Source organism: Hyperolius riggenbachi, chromosome 5, assembly GCF_040937935.1.
Source record: "Hyperolius riggenbachi isolate aHypRig1 chromosome 5, aHypRig1.pri, whole genome shotgun sequence".
In the NCBI taxonomy this organism is placed as follows: Eukaryota; Metazoa; Chordata; class Amphibia; order Anura; family Hyperoliidae; genus Hyperolius; species Hyperolius riggenbachi.
In genome coordinates, this window is record NC_090650.1 from 198,350,460 (window position 1) to 198,371,973 (window position 21,514).

The window sequence follows — 21,514 nt, forward strand, 5'->3', positions numbered from 1 at the left end:
TGAATGCAGCTGCTGACTTTGACAAAAAGTCGCCCTGTGTAATACAATATAACTATGGCTTGATGGATATCATTTTAAAGCTCTCTTTCTCCTCTTTCTGACGACACCTAAATCGTTGCCCTACGCCTTTTAGTTTTCTCTATTTTTGCGATCGAAATCGCGGCCGCGGCAATTTCAATCGCGAAAATAGCGAAAACTAAAAGGCGTAGGGTGGCGGTTTATATATCATTGGAAAGAGGAGAAAGAGAGCTTTAAAATGATGTGCATCTTTCCATAGTTTCTGCACTGCTCGGAGTCCCTTTAAGTTCCTGCACCGAGTGTATCTAATGCAGCCTTTATCGACCATTTTACCCTGGAGGAACCCTGCAAATAACGTTTGGCTCTCAAGGAACCCCTGCAAACAATGTTTTGATTTCGAGGAACCCCTGCATTTATTTTGCAAGGGGCATGGTACTTAAAAGTAGGTTAGGCTGTTTATTTCACTACCCCCTATTACACTGCCACTCATACGGTCTTCTTACCCACAATTTAGTGCTTCTTTTTACATTACCCCTATCATAATGTGCTCTTTTATACTTCCCCCACAATGTGGGGAAAATGCCAAGGAACCCCTGCAGAGTACTCAAGGAACTATGGGGTTCCAGGGAACCCTGGTTGAGAAAGCCTGATCTAATGTTTAATATAAGTAATACTAATAGTAAACGGTGTCCCAGATGCTCCAATGATGTGGGCACTTTATTTCATATGTTGTGGAGCTGTACCAAACTTCAACCCTTTTGGAACAAAATCTTCATGATCATAAATAATATACTAAACTCACAACTTATATGCTCCCCAATGGTGGCGATGTTAGGCCTACTGGATGACATACCACATGGTAAACACAAACAATACCTTACACAAATGTTATTATGCCCGTAAAGAAATTTTAACCACTTCACCACTGAGGGGTTTTACCCCTTGAACACCAGAGCAATTTTCACCTTTCAGCGCTCCGTCCATTCATTCGTCTATAACTTTATTATTACTTATCGCAATGAAATGAACTATATCTTGTTTTTTCCGCCACCAATTAGGATTTCTTTAGGTGGGACATTATGCCAAGAATTATTTTATTCTAAATTGTTTTAATGGGAAAATATGAAAAAATGTGGGAAAAAATTATTATTTTTCAGTTTTCGGCCTTTATAGTTTTTAAATAATGCATGCTACTGTAATTAAAATCCATGAAATGTCTTTGCCCATTATTCCCGGTTATAAAACCGTTTAAACTATGTCCCTATCACAATGTTTGGCCCCAATATTTTATTTGGAAATAAAGGTGCATTTTTTTCAGTTTTGCGTCCATCCCTAATTACAAGCCCGTAGTTTATAAAGTAACAGTGTTAAACCCTCTTGACATAAATATTTAAAAAGTTCAGTCCCTAAGGTAACTATTTATGTTTTTTTTTAATTGTATTTTTTTTTTTTTTAAATTACAAAAAAAAAAAAAAATGGGGAGTGTGGGAGGTAATGAGTTAATTTATTATGTAAAACAATTTTTATGTGTAAAATGCATTAGGGCGTAGTTTACTATTTGGACACAAGATGGCCACAGTGAGTATGTTTACATGCGACCTGTAAGCGACCGGAAGGACGCTTATAGGAAGCAGTAGGAGGCTGGGAGACTCACAATGATCACGCTGTTTCTGAAAGAAGCAGCATATCATTGCGGGAGCTTAGATCAATGAACGGGAATGGATTTTACCGTTCATTGATCTCCGGGCAAGCGGGCGGCGTCGTGCACGAGCGGCGGTAGCGCGGACAGCGGCGGTAGCGCGGAAGGTACGGATTTCTCCGTCCCTGGTTTTTTAGGAGGGAAAAAAGGGACGGAGAAATTCGTACCGCCGGGAGTAAAGTGGTTAAGAGTGTGGAAAGGTGATACCTTGCCATCTATTAACTAATGGAAACGCACAATTAATAGAGCCCTCCCATTATATCGAATGACACATAAATAGAAACTGCCCTCATAGATGTGACAAGATCTGCGCGCCCTGGTACAATAACATTGAAACAGGCTTTACCCACTTAAGTACCAGCGGTCTCTGCCCCATTAAGGACCAGAGACCGCTGGTACAAGAAACGATGGAATACCGACGAATAGCCACACATACCCGCCGCAATCGCCGTCACTGCCACCCGTCGGGATCCTGGGCCACCCACTCTGCCATCTCTATGACGGCAGAGTTCCTGTGTGCCGTTCAGGAGCCGCTTTCATTGGCTCCTGACTCTGCCTATCAATGTAAGCCACAAACATGGAAAGACAGGGTCAGGAGCCAATGAAATCAGTTCCTGACCAGCTCACAGGGCTCTGCCGTTATAGAGACGGCAAAGCGAGTGAGCTGCGGCGGGGAGATAGCGGTGAGATCGCTGGGAGCAACGAAAGCGGCAAGAAAGCGCAGCATCGATGGATTGAAATCTACGGCCTGTTAGCCAGGTAGCCATCAAAACAGGGCATAGATTTAAATCAGCAAGGTCCTTAAAGGGAACCTGAAGCATCTAAAATTATTTAAAATAAACACATAACGTAGCTGCAAATGAATATTACATACTTACCTCACCGTCAGTTCCTCTCAGAAGCTCACCATTTTCTTCTTAAGGTGGCCACTAACAGTCCAATTTCTAGCGAAAAATTGTTAGAGCGATCAGAAATTCTGATCGGATTGGTTGTAAATAATCTCCATTGGTGGACACAATCGATTATGAACGAGTGAAAAAAATGTCGCCCGAATGAATTTGTCAAACCAAAATTTGGATTTTCTTGTTGGTTGTGATAGATAGGAAGTAAAGATTGATTCGTTGATGGTGTAGCGATTTATTACAATATTTCACTTCCGATCAGAATTTCTGATCGCTCGAACGATTTTTCGCTATAAATTGGACCGTTAGTGGCTACCTTTACAGTGATCCCTTCCAGTTCTGACAATATTTTGTCATAACTGAATGATACCAGTTGCTGTCAGTTATATATCAGCTACTGTCAGTTACAATGTCACTCCATGCCCCTGATGAGTCGAATGACGAAACGCGTAGGGCGGAGCTAAGGAGTCACGCAGGACGGAAGGAGGAAGCAATCAGAGCGGGGACTGTGGCGTGCAGTGGAGATTCGACCGCGGCGGTGCTGGCACACATAGAAAAGCGCTATTGATTGGAAATCCGGTACGCAGATCTTTTATGCATTTTAGCAATAAATCTTAAAGTTTTTTTACACTATGCGAGTTCCGTTTTATATCTGAAGGGCTTTACTGTTGCTGCCCAGGATGGAGGGCTTATTTGCATAAAGTTCAAGAAAGAATCTGGTGAGAGACTCACAAAGGGGGTACAAAGACCCCCCTTGCTTTCCTATATACCTGGGTGGAGGTCCTTTATTGCACAACTTTATGAAGTGAATCACGGGGTGGTTCGTAATAGGCAATATTGCACTATATCCCGATTTTTTTACAGGGAAATTCTATACTCCTATTGGGAGGTCAGGATTGTGATCGCAACTTCTTTTGTGGATTGGATCGTTACTGTCAGTTACAACTGAATGTTTAAAGGACAACTGAAGTGAGAGGGATATGAAGGATGCCATATTTATTTCTTTTTAAGCAATACTAGTTGTCTGGCTGTCCTGCTGATCCTCTACCTCTAATACTTTTAGCCATAGACCCTGAAAAAGCATGCAGCAGATCACCTGTTTCTGACTTTATTGTCAGATCTGACAAGATTATCTGCATACTTGTTTCAGGTGTGATTCAGTCACTACTATAGCCAAATAGAACAGGAGCACTTCCAGGCAACTGGTATTGTTTAAAGGGAAATAAATATGGCAGCCTCCATATACTTCTCACTTCAGTTGCCCTTTAAAGAGAAACTCAGAACCTAGAATTGAACTTTATCCCAATCAGTAGCTGATACCCCCTTTTAAAATGAGAAATATAATGCTTTTCACAAACAGACCATCAGGGGGCGCTGTATGACTGATTTTTTGCTGAAACCCCTCCCACAAGAAGCTCTGCGACCGCAGTACTTTTGGCAGTTTGTTACATTGTAACAAGGTTCACAGACAGGAAATAGCTGTTTACAGCTGTCTCTAACAGCCAAAACAGCTAGGAGCAGCTACATAACCTGCCCACAGTAAAAATGTCACCATGTAATAAATGTAAACTAAACTAGTCTAATGCCCGACATACTGAGCTAATCCTGTCAAACACCCCTTGTTGTTGATGGTAGGGTGGTCCTCTGGGGAGTGGAACAAAAAAGCCATCTTTTCTTTTTCCTTATCAACCTCCTCTCTTCTTCTACTTAACATTCCCTGGCTCCAGCTCTCAGCACGGAGACAGGCGAAAATAGCCGATCTCCTTCGGGTCCGCTCTACTACGCAGACGCAGGAAACTTGCGCCTGCGCAGTAGAGCGAGTGGACAGCGATCGACTATTTCTGCCTATCTCCAAGAGAATTGCATTGATCAAAGTGGACAAATGGGACACAGGAGATTATGTATGACCTGTGTATGTTAGCATGACCTGTGTATGTTAGCATGACCTGTGTATGTTAGCATGACCTGTGTATGGTTATTTTGACTTTTTATTTTCAGGTCAGGTTCTCTTTAATTTACATCTGAGTACAAAGTGTCCAGTCCAAAATTATTCATACCCTTCACAAACTGTCACAGTCTCTGGGAAAATCCAGAAAAAGTTCTATACCATTCCAAATAGTCTAAGCTGGTCTAAAGCATCTTAATTACCCTGATTAATTGGGAACAGCTGCTTTAATCAACTGAACAGGTGAAAAACAGCAGTTCTCTGCAGGTGGTTTGTGGACAGTCATGGCTAAGACAAAGGAGCTGAGTGAGGACCTGCTGCTGTGCATTGTGGCTGCTCACAAGTCAGGAAAGAGCTACAAGGCCATTTCTAAATATTTTCAAGTTCCAGTAGCTACTGTGCACAGCATTAAAAAATAAAAGATGTTCCGCACTGTGGAAAATTGCAGATGACGTGGTCGGAAGCCAAAAGTGACACCTGTGCTGGCCAGGATGATGTTGCGAGAGGTGAAAAAGAATCCAAGGATCTCCACCAAAGCTATGCTGGTGAATCTGGGCTCTGCTGGTGGCAATGGCCTCAATTCACTAAGATCATGCTGGAGATAAGGCAAGAGAAAACTTACCTCCACACAGTGAGAGAGTTATCTTATCTCTTCATTCCTTCAGTTACCTCCTCTGTAGTTAATTTACCTCCTCTGTAGTTATTTTCACACACAGTTAATTAACAACCTGTCTTTAACTCAGGAGTTATTTTAACGATTGAAGAGTTAACTTAAAGACAGAAGAGTTAACTTTAGGTTTGCCTGAGGTAAAATGTTTCCTGAGTACTACATGCCTCGTCACCATGGTGATAACTAGAGAAACGTTATTAAAGACAGGAGAGTATCTTAGTGAATTGAGGCCAAAGTCTCAAGGCAGACAAACCAACGGACACTGCACCCTGCTGGGTTCCACGGATGCAGACCAAGGAGGACGCCACTTCTCCAGATAAGGCACAAAAGCTTGCTTGGCCTTTGCAAATGCTCATCTGGACAAAAAAATAAATAAAAAAAATAAAAGATTTCTGGTCTTCTGTGTTATGGTCAGATTAACCACTTCAGCCTTCAGTCGTTTTCACTTTATGCATCCGAGCAATGTTCACCTCCCATTAATTAGCCTATAACTTTATCACTACTTATCACAATGAACTGATCTATATCTTGTTTTTTCCGCCGCCAATTAGGCTTTCTTTGGGGGGTACATTTTGCTAAGAGCCACTTTACTGTAAATGCATTTTAACAGGAAGAATAAGAAAAAAAAAATCGGAAAAAATGCATTATTTCTCAGTTTTCAGTCATTCTAGTTTTAAAATAATACATGCCTCCATAATTAAAACTCACGTATTGTATTTGCCCATATGTCCCGTTTATTACACCGTTAAAATTATGTCCCTATAACGATGTATGGCGACAATATTTTATTTGGAAATAAAGGTGCATTTTTTCCGTTTTGCATCTATCACTATTTACAAGTTTAGAATAAAAAAAAAATATAGAAATATTTCATCTTTACATTGATATTTAAAAAGTTTAGACCCTTAGGTAAATATTTACATGTTTTTTTTTTATTGTAATGTTTTTTCTTTTTTTTTATATTAAACATTTTATTTGGGTAGTTTTGGGAGGGTGGGAGGTAAACAATGTGTTTATAATGTAAATGTGTGAATTTTTATTTTTTTTTTAATTTCAGATGTAGTATTACTTTTTGGCCACAAGATGGCGGGCCATGAGTTTGTTTACATGACGTCACTAAGCGTGGCATACGCTTAGAGGGACGCACGGGAGACGCAACAGCCAGAAAAAGCGGAGCTTCTGAGAGAAGCTGTCGCTTTTTCTGCGGGGGAGAGGAATCAGTGATCGGGCACCATAGCCCGATACACTGATTCGTGGGCTAACGATCTGCGGCCGGGAGCGCGCGTGCACGCGCGCGATCGGCCGCGGGAGCGCGCGGACGCGCACATGGCCTCCTGGGCGTAGCTAGTACGTCCAGGAGGCCAAAGTAGTTAAACAAAAATTGAACTTACAGATTTACAACAGAAGTGTATCCAAATGCATGGACTGCTAGCAGTCCTCCAGTAACCAGAGCTTAGCTAAATCGACTAATCAGACCCAACTCTATCTTTAGAAGGCCATTCCAGACCATATGCAAATATTAATCATAACATGTCACATATGTAAAGCCTGTTAATATGAATTCTTATTAACAAAAACCAAGGAACAATCTCACCCACCGGTGGTGGAACACTCGTATGAGAAAGGCTGTGTCACTGCAGCCCAGATCACCTCTGTGAATGCAATTCAAAATCTCGTTAGCAATATATACGTTCATGAGCTCCACTGTCAGATAGGAGAGCTGCTGTACAAGATACCTCTTCAACCGAGGTTAGTCAACTGCAACAGCATCTCAGTAGCTCTGTAAAACAGTGTAGTATGTTATGCATTCCAAGTTTGCAACCACCATGATGCTCAGGACTAGATAGTCAGATTTCAGTCAAGATCAACAAAGGCAGTCCAGGCCGGGGGGTGTGCTAATAATTTAAATGATCACTGCCCTAGATAGCAGAAAAAATATTGCACAATGGAATTTTCGCAGACTAGTGAAATCTAGAGGCACGCTTCTATCTCGTACATAGAAAAAAAGCAGCCCGGGCACTGTCCTCATAAATGCCTATTTATTCCAGGCTAACAGCATACAACCATCATGATTAACACGTCCAGTGAAAAAAAAAAAAAAAAAATCAAACCTGGTAAGGTGTTGTGCTTCTGATGGGTAGAGTGGTGACCAGGGGACACAACAGCTGTTTTGAGCTAAACAGCGCTTGCTCACGTGCTTGTCCTGGGCAAATGCCGGCATGTCGTGGCATTCAGGGTAAACCCCAAAGGCCCCGCCCAGAGCATTCGCCATTGGCTCACGAACAGGAACTGTCAGGGGTGAAAGGTGAGATTGGCGACATCACCGCATTCGATGATATATCGGGAGTGCTAGTAAAAAGTGGCAATATTAAATCAATTAAACAAACAGTGTAACATTAACATTGTAAATAAGTGGGGCTGCTTTTTTCTATATACAAGTTACAAGTGTTCCTTCATTTGACCTACCGGCAGCACGTTCTCTGCCACATTTGTCACCATCAGTGTTTATGGATGGGTGTTTATTGAAGTTTGTGCCTAATGTGTGAGGATTTTGGCTCTTTTTCCCTCTCAAATACCAGTGCCGAGCTATTTCTTCTCTACGTAACTAACTCTTCTAGCTCAACGGTGGTTTATACATAGAACAAAAAAATTCCTGACAAACGATAAAGATAAGCCACAGATCTTTAAAGAAAACCTGAACTGAAAATGAAAAGTCAAAATAACCTTACACAGGTCATACTTACCTCCAGTGTAGTCTACTCCTCAATCTATTTTTCCTCTCCTGCGTCCTGTTTGTCCACTGATCAATGGAATTCTCCGTCCTCCATTTTGAAAATGGCCATTACCCCATAACAGCTTTCTGGTCAGCACACAGTTAAACTGTAACATCGCCCACTTGAGCCATAGAGAAACATGGACTCTCCTCTCAGCTGTAACTGACAGCAACCGATATATAACTGACAGCAACTGATATATTTCAGTTCTGACAAAATGTCAGAACTGGAAGGGATCACTGTAAGAAGAAAATGGTGCGCTTCTGAGTGGAACTGATGGCAAGGTAACTATGTAATATTCATTTGAAGTTACTGCATGTGTTTATTTTAAATAATTTTACTCAGTACAGGTTCTCTTTAAACCATCATGCCAAAAATGACACCTTCCCCAAGCCAATCTGTTTCACTGTATATGAAAGTGTCTACTTATTCCAGTACAGTTCAGTACTGAGGCATCTGTGACGTTATGACAATATGTACAGTAAAATTCCCCAAATACCCCAAACTTCTACAATTTAACTAATATCCCCTGAGGATCAAACAGTCACCTTGCAAACCAACCCATGTAAATCTAGCAGCAGCTGGGAAGACTAGCTTTAACAGGTGAATTCATCATACTCCCTAACCTGAAGGACTTTACTCAGGAAATTGTGCATATTTTTAATATGTACAAAGTGAATGCCTTAATACACATTGAAAAATTAGGTACCAGGCCCTCTCCAAGAAATGGAAGCCATTCACTTAAGGTAATTTTAGGATCAACAAGAAAAGAAAATGCAAGCTCTTCAAACAGACCTCTTGTAACCCAAAAAGCCAGCTCCAAAGCAATCTGGCGTGATTAGCCAGTAACTGAATAAATTAATATAAACCATCAATTATGAGTGGTGTTCTAGACTGTCGTGAAAGAGATCCCAAATATTAAGTGATATTTAATGAATACGGCCTACAAAGGCACATTTTAGCAGTGAAGGGATCAGGTAGTACAATTGTCTCTGGTGCAAATAACACTTTACAAGCTTTATTACAATCACATTAAAAATAATAACTACAGAGGTTGACTTTCAGACAACCTCATATCACACACCTAAAAATTGCCTCTTCTGTTTAAGATGTACAGCAATACATATGAATAAGTTATTAGAATGTGTCAGAAAAGAGACACACTAAACAAATATATTTATGATAACAGTATCAGAAACACTTCAATCAATCAATAAAAGATGTCTCTGAAATGTTTGTGTGAATTGGGTACAGTAGGTGCAAACAATGCATTTCGTGAAAAAGTGTTTACTTCTTCAGGAGCAGGTTGCAAACAACTGAAACAACTGAAACATTTTGAATTCTCTGATTGTTCCAATGCTTCTGAGTTCTGTGATTGGGCTAAAATTACAGAGTTACAGTAAATCAGATTTCCGCAGAATTCCGATAAGAAATGTTGATTTGCATTTGGAAATGTGAAATTTTCAATTCCACGGAATCCAAATGAGCTTCCCTAGTCATCAGCAAATAAGGTTTTTTCACAACAGGATATTAGAAAGGCAATAGGCTCAAACTGCAGAAATGAGCAATAACAATCTGTATTTATGAAGAGCTGAACACTTGGAGGCAGCAAAGGCTTCAAATATCACTTATGAGGAGGAAAAATCAGATAAAATGACAGGACTCAGTGAGAAGTGGCAGTGAGAACACTGAAGCATTTTACAGTAAGAGCAACACACAGCTACAGTATAATAGTTAGAAAGCCACTGGCATAGTGGTAAGCACTCCCGCCTTGCAGCCCTGGGTCCCCCAGTCCAATCCCAGAAAGGGCACTATTTGCATGGGTTTCCTCAGGGAACTCCAGTTTCCTCCCACATCCCAGAAACATACAGATAAGTAAGGAGCGTACAGAAACCTGTGGTATAAATGGAATGGTTTAGCATTACATTAGCAAGCGCTTTTCAAATCATTGGCGCTTACTATTGGCTTCCCCATAAAATTGGCCCTAGACTACGATACATACACTACACCATACATATACACAGACATATGACTATGGTAGGGACTAGATTGTGAGCACCTCTCAGGCACAGTTAAGTGACAAGACAATATACTCTGTACAGTGCTGCGGAAGACGTCGGCACTATATAAATACTAAATAATAAACTTATAACTGTCAGACTCAGATTAAAGATTTTCATAACAGAATGCCTTAAGTTCTGGCAAAGCTATAAGGGCTAGTTCGCACTGCTAGTAAGCGCCAATGATTTGAAAAGCGCTTGCTAATGTAATGCTAAACCATTTCATTTATACCACAGGTTTCTATATGCTCCATCCTGCCGTAATATGCTAATACATCAAACAATTGAAAACAAGGGGTTTATTGGAGCCTAAACAGTTATTGCTGTTTAAATAGGTATCACGTTTATTCTTGTTATAGTCTTCGAAGACTATATAACAGGAATAAATGTGATGCCTATTTAAACAGCAATAACTGTTTAAACCCCATGATATGAATTGTTTGCTGTATTAGTAAATCATTTAATTATCAGTATTCGCTAAAATCCGACATTTCTAGAGGTCTGTAAATTTCATGAAAGATCATCTAGATTAAAATCTTTCTACAAACTGACATCTGGCACTCTAGTCCATCGCTTATGTAGAGTAAAGCCACACTCACCAATAGTAAAGAAAAACGACCAGGTTAGGACAGAAGTCCAAGTTCTGCAGTCTATAACTCTGGAAAATTTGCCACTGTAGGCTTGTGTTTTTCAATGCTTAACCTATTTTAGTTCCTGGACGTAGAAACTACGTCCAGGAACCATGCGCGCTCCCGCGGCCGATCGCGCACGTGCGCTCCCGGCCCGCTGTTCGTTAGCCAGGCAATCAGTGAATCGGGCTATGGTGCCCGATCACTGATTCCTCTCCCCCGCTGAAAAAGTGACAGCTTCACTCGGAAGCTGCACTTTTTCTGGCTGTTACCTCCCCCATGCGTCTCTCTAAGCGTATGTTACGCTTAGAGTGACGTCATGTGAACAAACTTATGGCCGCCATCTTGTGGCCAAAAAGTAATACTACAACTAAAACTAAAAAAAAAAATAAAATCAACACACATTTACATTATAAACCTATTGTTTACATCCCACCCTCCCAAAACTACCCAAATAAAATGTTTAATATAAAAAAAAAAAAAAAAATTACAAAAAAAAAAAAAAAACACATGTAAATATTTACCTAAGGGTCTAAACTTTTTAAATATCAATGTAAAGATGAAATATTTCTATATTTTTTTTATTTTAAACTTGTAAATAGTGATAGATGCAAAACGGAAAAAATGCACCTTTATTTCTAAATAAAATATTGTCGCCATACATTGTGATAGGGACATAAATTTTAACGGTGTAATAACTGGGACATATGGGCAAATACAATACGTGAGTTTTAATTATGGAGACATGTATTATTTTAAAACTATAATGGCGGAAAACTGAGAAATAATGAATTTTTTCCGTTTTTTTCTTATTCTTCCTGTTAAAGAGAATCTGTATTGTTAAAATTGCACAAAAGTAAACATACCAGTGCGTTAGGGGACATCTCCTATTACCCTCTGTCACATTTTCGCCGCTCCTCGCCGCATTAAAAGTGGTTAAAAACAGTTTTAAATAGTTTGTTTATAAACAAACAAAATGGCCACCAAAACAGGAAGTAGGTTGATGTACAGTATGTCCACACATAGAAAATACATTCATACACAAGCAGGCTGTATACACCCTTCCTTTTGAATCTCAAGAGATCATTTGTGTGTTTCTTTCCCCCTGCAGCTATCTTCCACTGAAGTGTCAGGCTGTTTCTTACTGCAGAGTGCAGACAGCTCTGCCCATATGTAATTCATCAGTATGTGAAAGCCCAGCCAGCTCAGAGGAGGATTTATCCAGCTTGTAAAAGATAAGAGAGAAGAGAGAAGCTGCCCTAATCTAAATAATACACAGGCAGTGTGCAGAGAGGGGCCTGGAGGGGGGAGATGCATCACAGAACCACAACACTGAAGAACTTGGCAGCATTCCAGACACAGGCTGACAAGTCTGACAAGAGAGAGATAAGTTGATTTATTACAGAGATGGTGATAGTAGAACGTGCTGCAGTAAGCCAGAACACATTAGAATAGCTTTTGGAACTTGTAGGATGATAAAAAACAGGATGCAATTTTTGTTACGGAGTCTCTTTAAAATGCATTTACAGTAAAGTGGCTCTTAGCAAATTGAACCCCCAAAGAAAGCCTAATTGGTGGCGGAAAAAACAAGATATAGATCAGTTCATTGTGATAAGTAATGATAAAGTTATAGGCTAATGAATGGGAGGTGAACATTTCTCAAGTGAAAACGACGGAACGCGAATGGGTTAATTATAATCATTATTTTACTAGCAGATATTTTCTAAAAATGTAACCATTTTCTAAAGATTAAGTAACAAGTAAAGAGTCATGGAAAAGAAAAACATTTATGATCAGTGATATTTTCCAAGTGCTGTAATGAAAATCCCACCTCTCTTGCAATATGACTCAGGGCTTCATCTTCTGCAGAGAATCTGTCTTTGATTTGAGTCCGTTTCCTTCCAGATCCAGGAGTCCCCATTTTCTCCTTTTATCCTATGTTAAGTTTCCTATTCCTCTTGCCAGTGTTTAAGCTGTTATAAAGTAAAAAAGAAAAAAAGAATTACACAAAAGAAAATATCAAATGCTTATAAAAATGTACATACAACCTATGTCTTAAATAACTCCAAATGATTAGCTTGGATTCCTCCAGGCCACATCGAACAACTATAATTTGCTTCCATTTAAAAATATGAGGCAGTTAAACTCAAAGGCTAAATTGCAGTGACTAGAAAAAGGATATTTGTAGGGTTGATGAACATTTTTATGAAAAAGTTTATGCTGTTGGATTTGGACCAATCGCAAGCAGTAGCTGATGATTTTGATCAGACCAAACCCAACCTGCACAAATTTCAAATTTGCATAAAACATACAACTTGCACTAGCTCAAAATTAGCATCTCACTGACCATCAAAAATTATGAGTTCCTAGGGAGCCCTGATCCATTCTCAGAGCAGCAAAGGAGACAGTTCCACAAGCAGCAGTTAAGAGACTGGGTTTTTCTTGAGATAGTTCATGTTAGAGCAGAAGTATTTGCTCACTGAGAGCGCGTTATATACAGGGAGTGCAGAATTATTAGGCAAATTAGTATTTTGACCACATGATCCTCTTTATGCATGTTGTCTTATTCCAAGCTGTATAGGCTCGAACGCCTACTACCGATTAAAGAGGAGCTGTTAGGTATGGGGTCTCAGAAAAAAAAAACACATATATCAGTAGCTAAATATTGGCTGTACTTGCATTACATATGCATTTCACTGTCCACGTTTGGATTTCACAGTTTTTTTATATAGTATTTGCATAGATTGATGCTCCTGACAGCTCATGGCAGGTTCCATGTTTGTCTGTCTTGTATGAAGCCAATTGTGATGTCATATCCTCCCTCACCCTGCTTCCTGATGGTTCAACTCACAAAAAAGATCCAGATCAAAGATCCTAAATGGTTCATGATCCAGACAACACAGAAGTGCAGTGAATATTAGTCAGCCGTGTGGCTAGGAACAATACCGGACTGGTGCAGTATACTCTAACAGAACATGTGCTCTATGAACAGCACTTGATTTTTCAGAGCTGTGAGCTTGGCTGCAAGATACAGGCTGCTGTAACATGAGTCCCTGTGAAAACAGCCTTAGGGCGGGGTAGTCAAATGAAGGGGAGGACCAGGGAGAAGAAGCAGCCCCAGAATGCTTTGCAGTATCATGCGGCCTGAAGACCTGCGGCCTGGCCTCCTTAGGAGCTTGGGAATAAAGAGGCTTGCTATTACTCCAACAACAAAGTAAGAGAGATTTTTAACTTCAGTATTGCCTTTTTGGCTTTCTTCTAAACTGTTTAACACAGGAGAATAGAGGTTTAAATTAGCTTTTGCAGCCTGACAGTTACTCTTTAAGCATATTAGGTGATGTGCATCTCTGTAATGAGAAGGGGTGTGGTCTAATGACATCAACACCCTATATCAGGTGTGCAGATTATTAGGCAACTTCCTTTCCTTTGGCAAAATGGGTCAAAAGAAGGACTTGACAGGCTCAGAAAAGTCAAAAATAGTGAGGGATGCAGCATTGTTAAAATTGCAAAGCTTCTGAAGCGTGATCATCGAACAATCAAGCGTTTCATTCAAAATAGTCAACAGGGTCGCAAGAAGCGCGTGGAAAAACCAAGGCGCAAAATAACTGCCCATGAACTGAGAAAAGTCAAGCGTGCAGCTGCCAAGATGCCACTTGCCACCAGTTTGGCCATATTTCAGAGCTGCAACATCACTGGAGTGCCCAAAAGCACAAGGTGTGCAATATTTAGAGACATGGCCAAGGTAAGAAAGGCTAAAAGACGACCACCACTGAACAAGTCACACAAGCTGAAACGTCAAGACTGGGCCAAGAAATATCTCAAGACCGATTTTTCTAAGGTTTTATGGATTGATGAAATGAGAGTGAGTCTTGATGGGCCAGATGGATGGGCCCGTGGCTGGATTGGTAAAGGGCAGAGAGCTCCAGTCCGACTCAGACGCCAGCAAGGTGGAGGTGGAGTACTGGTTTGGGCTGGTATCATCAAAGATGAGCTTGTGGGGCCTTTTCGGGTTGAGGATGGAGTCAAGCTCAACTCCCAGTCCTACTGCCAGTTTCTGGAAGACACCTTCTTCAAGCAGTGGTACAGGAAGAAGTCTGCATCCTTCAAGAAAAACATGATTTTCATGCAGGACAATGCTCCATCACACGCGTCCAAGTACTCCACAGCGTGGCTGGCAAGAAAGGGTATAAAAGAAGAAAAACTAATGACATGGCCTCCTTGTTCACCAGATCTGAACCCCATTGAGAACCTGTGGTCCATCATAAAATGCGATATTTACAAGGAGGGAAAACAGTACACCTCTCTGAACAGTGTCTGGGAGGCTGTGGTTGCTGCTGCACGCAATGTTGATGGTGAACAGATCAAAACACTGACAGAGTCCATGGATGGCAGGCTTTTGAGTGTCCTTGCAAAGAAAGGTGGCTATATTGGTCACTGATTTGTTTTTGTTTTGTTTTTGAATGTCAGAAATGTATATTTGTGAATGTTGAGATGTTATATTGGTTTCACTGGTAAAAATAAATAATTGGAATGGGTATATATTTGTTTTTTGTTAAGTTGCCTAATAATTATGCACAGTAATAGTCACCTGCACACACAGATATCCCCCTAAAATAGCTAAAACTAAAAACAAACTAAAAACTACTTTATAGGTACAGTACAGTATAGGTAGCAGGCTATGGAGGTGCTTCAGTATAGGTAGCAGGCTATGGGGGTGCTTCATTATAGGTAGCAGGCTATGGGGGTGCTTCATTATAGGTAGCAGGCTATGGGGGTGCTTCACTATAGGTAGCAGGCTATGGGGGAGCTTCAGTATAGGTAGCAGGCCGCCGGACCAGCTCTTAGGCCTGGTGCACACCAGAGGAGTTTTTCTGAGCGTTTTGAGTTTCTAAATCTGCTGCTAATGTTATCCTATGTGTCTGTGCACACTGGAGCAATGAGGTTTTGTAAAAAAAAAAAAAAAAAAAAAAAAAACACATAGCATTACATTGGGAAGAGCTTTTAGAGGTTTCAAAAGCTTTTCCCAATGTAATGCTATGGGGTTTTTTTTACAAAATCTCATTGCTCCAGTGTGCAAAGACACATAGGATAACATTAGCAGCAGATTTAAAAACTCAAAACGCTCAGAAAAACTCCTCTGGTGTGCACCAGGCCTCACTGATGACGCGTAGTAAGAGCAAATCGCTAGGGGGAATAAGGAAGACTGCAGGTCTGCCGCTCCGAGCTGCACGCTGGAGGTGAGAGGCTGCTTCTTATTTATGCAAGGGACGAGCAGAGGAAGCTGCGGGGAGCGTAGGACAATTGCGACAATATACATACATACATATACATATACATATACATATATATATATATATATATATATATATATATATATATATATATATATATATATATATATATATATATATATATATATATATATATATACACACACACATATACATATATATATATATATTGTGGACTGTTGCAGCCTCTTGCAGGATTCCACCATGCACAAACAGGGGTAGTGACCAGTTTTTCCCATACAACCAGTCTGTTGCTCAGGCTTTATTTTGCAAGTTGCTCAAAACAATAAACAAAAAGGAAAATAAACATAGCCGTCTGGCTCCTGCCTACCTCACTCAGCAGTCCTGTCTATACTAGCAACACAAATGTATTTGATCACAGTCCATGAAACAAAACAGAGCAACTTACAGTTTAGCAGGTTTGCAATTACTCACAGAGCTCCTTTTCCTTGCAGCTTTCAGGCAGACTGCATACAGGAAGCTCCCCCATTGTCCAGCCTGCTAACTTAAGTACTACACCTGTGTGAGCAGCACACAGATAGGAAAAACCCGGACTGGCTCCAGGTGGTCAGGGAACCCACCCAGCTCTTCCCTGACCGGCTCCAGGACCCTAGACTGGTTTCCTTTTTCCCAATAGGCTTCAGGAAAGAAGAAAACAACAATATTCCTGGAGCCTTTTAACACATGAAGTGCTGGAATCGTGGTGCAACATATACACCATCCAGCACTTTCTCTGATAAACATTGTGACACCCTGTCACATACCTCCCCCCTCTGTTCGAACCCGTGGGTACGGACACTTTCCATAAACATACAATAAGTGCGGGAGAGAGCATCAGCATTAGCCTGCAGCTTTCCAGCTCTGTGCTCCACTGAGAAGTTGTAGTCTTGTAGAGACAGGAACCAGCGAGTTACTCTCGCATTCTGACCTTTTGCTTGTGCCATCCAGGTAAGGGGGGAGTGATCAGTCACCAAACGAAACCGACGGCCAAGCAGATAGTATCGTAGAGCCTCCAAGGCCCATTTGATGGCCAAACACTCACGCTCCACAATACTATAGTTTTTCTCAGCCGGAGTTAATTTTCTACTCAAGTATACCACTGGATGCTCCTCTCCATGCACCATCTGTGACAACACAGCGCCTAGGCCCACATTGGACGCATCCGTTTGTACCACAAACTTTTTTTTGAAATCAGGAGCAATCAAGACTGGCCCACTACATAACACTTCCTTGAGTTTACAGAATGCAACCTCAGCATCTTTGTTCCAAGTAATTCCCCCTGAGCTTTTGCCTTTGATTAGGTTCGTAAGTGGGGCAGCTATGGTGGCAAAATCTGGGACAAACCTCTGGTAATATCCTACCATGCCCAGAAATGTCCTGACCTGCTTTTTTGTGCAAGGTTGAGGCCATTCCTTGATTGCGTGTACCTTTTGGACCTGGGGTCTGATGAGGCCTTTTCCAATAATGTACCCTAGGTATCGTGCCTCTTCGAGGCCCAGGGCACACTTCTTTGGATTGGCAGTCAGACCGGCCTGCCGAATGGAGTTGATAACAGCTTGAACTTTGGGAAGATGACTTTCCCAGTCCGAACTGAATATCACAACGTCGTCAAGGTACGCCGATGCAAAATGCTGGTGTGGTCTGAGGACCTCATCCATCAGCCTCTGGAAGGTGGCTGGGGCCCCATGAAGCCCAAATGGCATTCGCACATAATGGAACAAGCCCTGTGGGGTAGAAAATGCTGTCTTCTCTCTAGCAGTTGGAGTAAGTGGAATCTGCCAGTACCCTCTGGTTAGATCCAGGGTGGTAATGTACCTTGCTGGCCCTAACCTTTCTATTAACTCATCCACCCGTGGCATCGGATAAGTGTCAAACTTTGAGACCTCGTTAAGTTTACGAAAATCATTGCAAAACCGCAATGAACCATCAGGTTTTGGTACCAAGACAATAGGGCTACTCCACTCACTATGTGACGGTTCAATAACCCCTAGTTCCAACATTCTCTGAATTTCCCCTGCTACTGCCTGCCTGCGGGCTTCAGGAATACGATATGGCTTCAGGCGAACCCGAGCTTGTGGATCTGTAACAATATCATGCTCAATCACATGAGTGCACCCTGGCAAATCTGAAAATACGTCAGCATTTCTAAGGAGGAATTCTTTTACTTCTTGGGCTTGGGGCCTTGATAAAGCCTCCGAGACCTTCACCTCAGGAACTCCTCCCTGGAGTGAAGGACTGAGACGCTCAGCTGCCATTGAGACTAAAGGGTCCTTCCAGACCTTGATTAAATTAACATGATAGATCTGTATCTTTTTCCGTTTGTCAGGTTGGTGTACTTTATAATTCACATCCCCCATTTTTTCCACAATTTCATAGGGACCTTGCCACTTTGCTAGAAATTTACTTTCTGCTGTGGGGACCAGAACCAGGACCCGATCACCTGGCTCAAAAACCCTGAGTCTGGCTCCCCGATTATAGATACGACTCTGGGCTTCTTGAGCCTGCCTCATATGTTCCTGAACTATGGGCATTACTGCTGTGATGCGGTCCTGCATCTGTAAAACATGTTCCACAACTGAGCGGTGAGGAGAAGGCTCCTCTTCCCATGATTCTTTTGCAATATCTAAAAGTCCCCGGGGGTGTCGCCCGTACAAAAGCTCAAACGGGGAAAACCCAGTAGATGACTGAGGTACTTCACGAACTGCAAACATCAAGTAAGGGAGTAGGCAATCCCAGTCTCTCCCGTCTGCATCAACCACCCTTTTTAACATACTTTTGAGAGTCTTATTGAATCGCTCTACCAACCCGTCAGTTTGAGGGTGGTAGACTGATGTCCTTAACTGTTGTATACCCAGTAATTTACACAAATCTTTCATTACCCTAGACATAAAGGGCGTTCCTTGATCTGTCAGGATCTCTTTGGGTATACCTGTTCTAGCAAACATGTGAAACAGTTCCCGGGCAATTGTTTTAGCTGATGTGTTCCGTAAGGGAATCGCCTCTGGATATCTTGTGGCGTAGTCTAAAACCACCAGAATGTATTGATGTCCCTTTGCAGACTTCACCAGGGGCCCCACCAGATCCATAGCAATCCGGTGAAAAGGTACCTCAATGATGGGTAGTGGTACCAAGGGGCCCCGGAAATGAGGAGCAGGGGACGTCAACTGACATTCTGGGCAAGACCCACAGTAACGTTTGATTTCTGCAAACACCCCAGGCCAAAAAAACCTTTGGAGCACTCGTTGCTGAGTCTTCTCAGCAGCCAAGTGTCCTCCCATTGGGTTTTTATGAGCCAGGTCAAGTACAATTTTTCTGTGTGAACTAGGAACAACCAGTTGTTCCACCATTTCACCTCTTATATTATCAACACGATAAAGGAGATTATGGTTGACAACAAAGTGAGGATACACATTCTCCAATCCTGTACCCTGGGCAACACCATTAATCACAGCCACATTTTCCCAAGCATGAGCTAAGGTTGGATCCCTTAACTGGGATGTGCCAAAGTTATCCTGAGAATACTCCAGTTCTGGCATAGGTGACTCTTCCACAGTCTCCTGGGACGCTTCAGTGTCCCCAACCAACACAGAGAGAGGGAATTGGTCAGGCTCAACTGGGGCTACCCTTACAGCTGAGACTTCAGAACTTGAGTCCCCAATTTCTGGCAAAGAAGCTGAACATTCATCTCCCAAAGTTAAGGGAGTCTGGGGTGGGAACTCGACCTTCCAGAGTTCCCAAAACAAGGGAAAGTCACGTCCCAGTATAACACTATGCATCAATGATTTAGACACTCCAACCTCATGGGGTGTTACACCAAATTGGGTTTCAATTGGGACCACCGCTGTACCATAACTCTTTGCATCACCATGTATGCACAAAACACCAATACACTGTTTTTTCATCTGGTCTGGTGCTACCAGATCTGAATGTACAAGCGTGACCAGGCTCCCAGAGTCTAGCAATGCCTGGACACTCCTTCCACCCACTTTGACCAGCGCCATGTGGGCCACAGCAGATGTCAGACACGCAGGATGGGCAAAGAAGGATAACCGCCGTGCTGCTTCACACTCCATGGGCTCTGTGACCATAGGACACTTGGCAGCTACATGCCCCCAAGCTTTACACCGCCAGCACTGGATACTGGAGCCTGGTAGAGTATCTTTCGAAAACCTGGTATCCATGTTGGTCTTCACCCATGTTTTAGAACCCCCAGGAGAACTTAGGGCTGATGTGCCTCTTCCTGGCCCTGCTGGCAGACGCCGCTTTGCAGGTAAGTTCTCTGGAGCCGACACACCTGCTAAAAACCCTTCTGCCGCTAGGTAGCGTTCTACCATCTCAACCAACTCATCTGCGGACTTTGGATCAGCATGACTAACCCACTTTCTTAACTCATGCGGCAGAGCTGTCAAGAATCGATCCATCGTGACCCTTTCGACAATCTGGGGTGCAGTGAGTATCTCAGGTTGTAACCATTTTCGCACAAGATAAATCAGATCATGCATCTGTGACCTGGGAGACTTATTAGACAGGTAATTCCAACGGTGCACTCGTTGGGCCCGCACAGCTGGAGTGACCCCCAACCGGCGGAGAATTTCTAGTTTTAATTTCTCATAGTCCTGAGCATCCTCAGCAGTCAAATCAAAATATGCTTTCTGAGAATCACCGGTTAGAAACGGAGCAACCAAGCCTGCCCACTGGGTCTTAGGCCACGCCTCTCGCTCTGCTGTACGCTCAAATGTATTCAGAAATGCTTCCACATCATCATGTGGAGTCATCTTTTGGAGAAAGTGGCTTGCTTTAACCAACCCACTGTTACCAGTGGCACTGCCAGCTTGTTCCTGGCGCAAGTTCAGCTGCTGCAGAACCTCCGCAAGGGTTTCTCTGTCTTTCCTGGCAGCTTCAGCTTGCACATTCCTATCTCTCTCTGCTGCCTCAGCCAGGGCTGTCACCTGAGCACTCAGCAGACGTACAATTTCCTGCTGTGCCTCCTGCTGGGCAGCCTGCTGTGCAGCCAGCGCCTCCTGCTGGGCAGCCTGCTGTGCATTAGTCTCTCGCTGCAGCACATTTGCCTCTTGCTGGGCTGCACTAAGTTGAGCCAAGCGTAACACAAGATCTTCCATCGTTTTTACAAACAGCAGACGTGATGCAATGCAACCAACTTGCTAGATGAAACGCACTTGGTAGGGAATCTTTATGCCCGCATCCGAGCACCAATTGTGGACTGTTGCAGCCTCTTGCAGGATTCCACCATGCACAAACAGGGGTAGTGACCAGTTTTTCCCATACAACCAGTCTGTTGCTCAGGCTTTATTTTGCAAGTTGCTCAAAACAATAAACAAAAAGGAAAATAAACATAGCCGTCTGGCTCCTGCCTACCTCACTCAGCAGTCCTGTCTATACTAGCAACACAAATGTATTTGATCACAGTCCATGAAACAAAACAGAGCAACTTACAGTTTAGCAGGTTTGCAATTACTCACAGAGCTCCTTTTCCTTGCAGCTTTCAGGCAGACTGCATACAGGAAG

General features: G+C 42.3%; 1 protein-coding gene across 28 annotated transcripts in view; it reads right to left on the reverse strand.

Moving 5' to 3' along the window:
* Window positions 1–21,514, reverse strand: part of LRRFIP2 (LRR binding FLII interacting protein 2) — a 192,870-nt gene that overhangs the window by 142,179 nt on the left and 29,177 nt on the right. For 27 of the 28 annotated variants that reach the window (XM_068236569.1, XM_068236566.1, XM_068236568.1 and 24 more), the window contains exon 2: window positions 12,529–12,670. The exons of the other annotated variant lie outside the window; for it this stretch is intronic. In XM_068236569.1, the coding sequence (XP_068092670.1) occupies window positions 12,529–12,618 (90 nt within the window). In that variant the 5' untranslated portion in view covers window positions 12,619–12,670. The remainder of the gene's footprint in view (window positions 1–12,528; window positions 12,671–21,514) is intronic. 28 annotated transcript variants of the gene reach the window in all.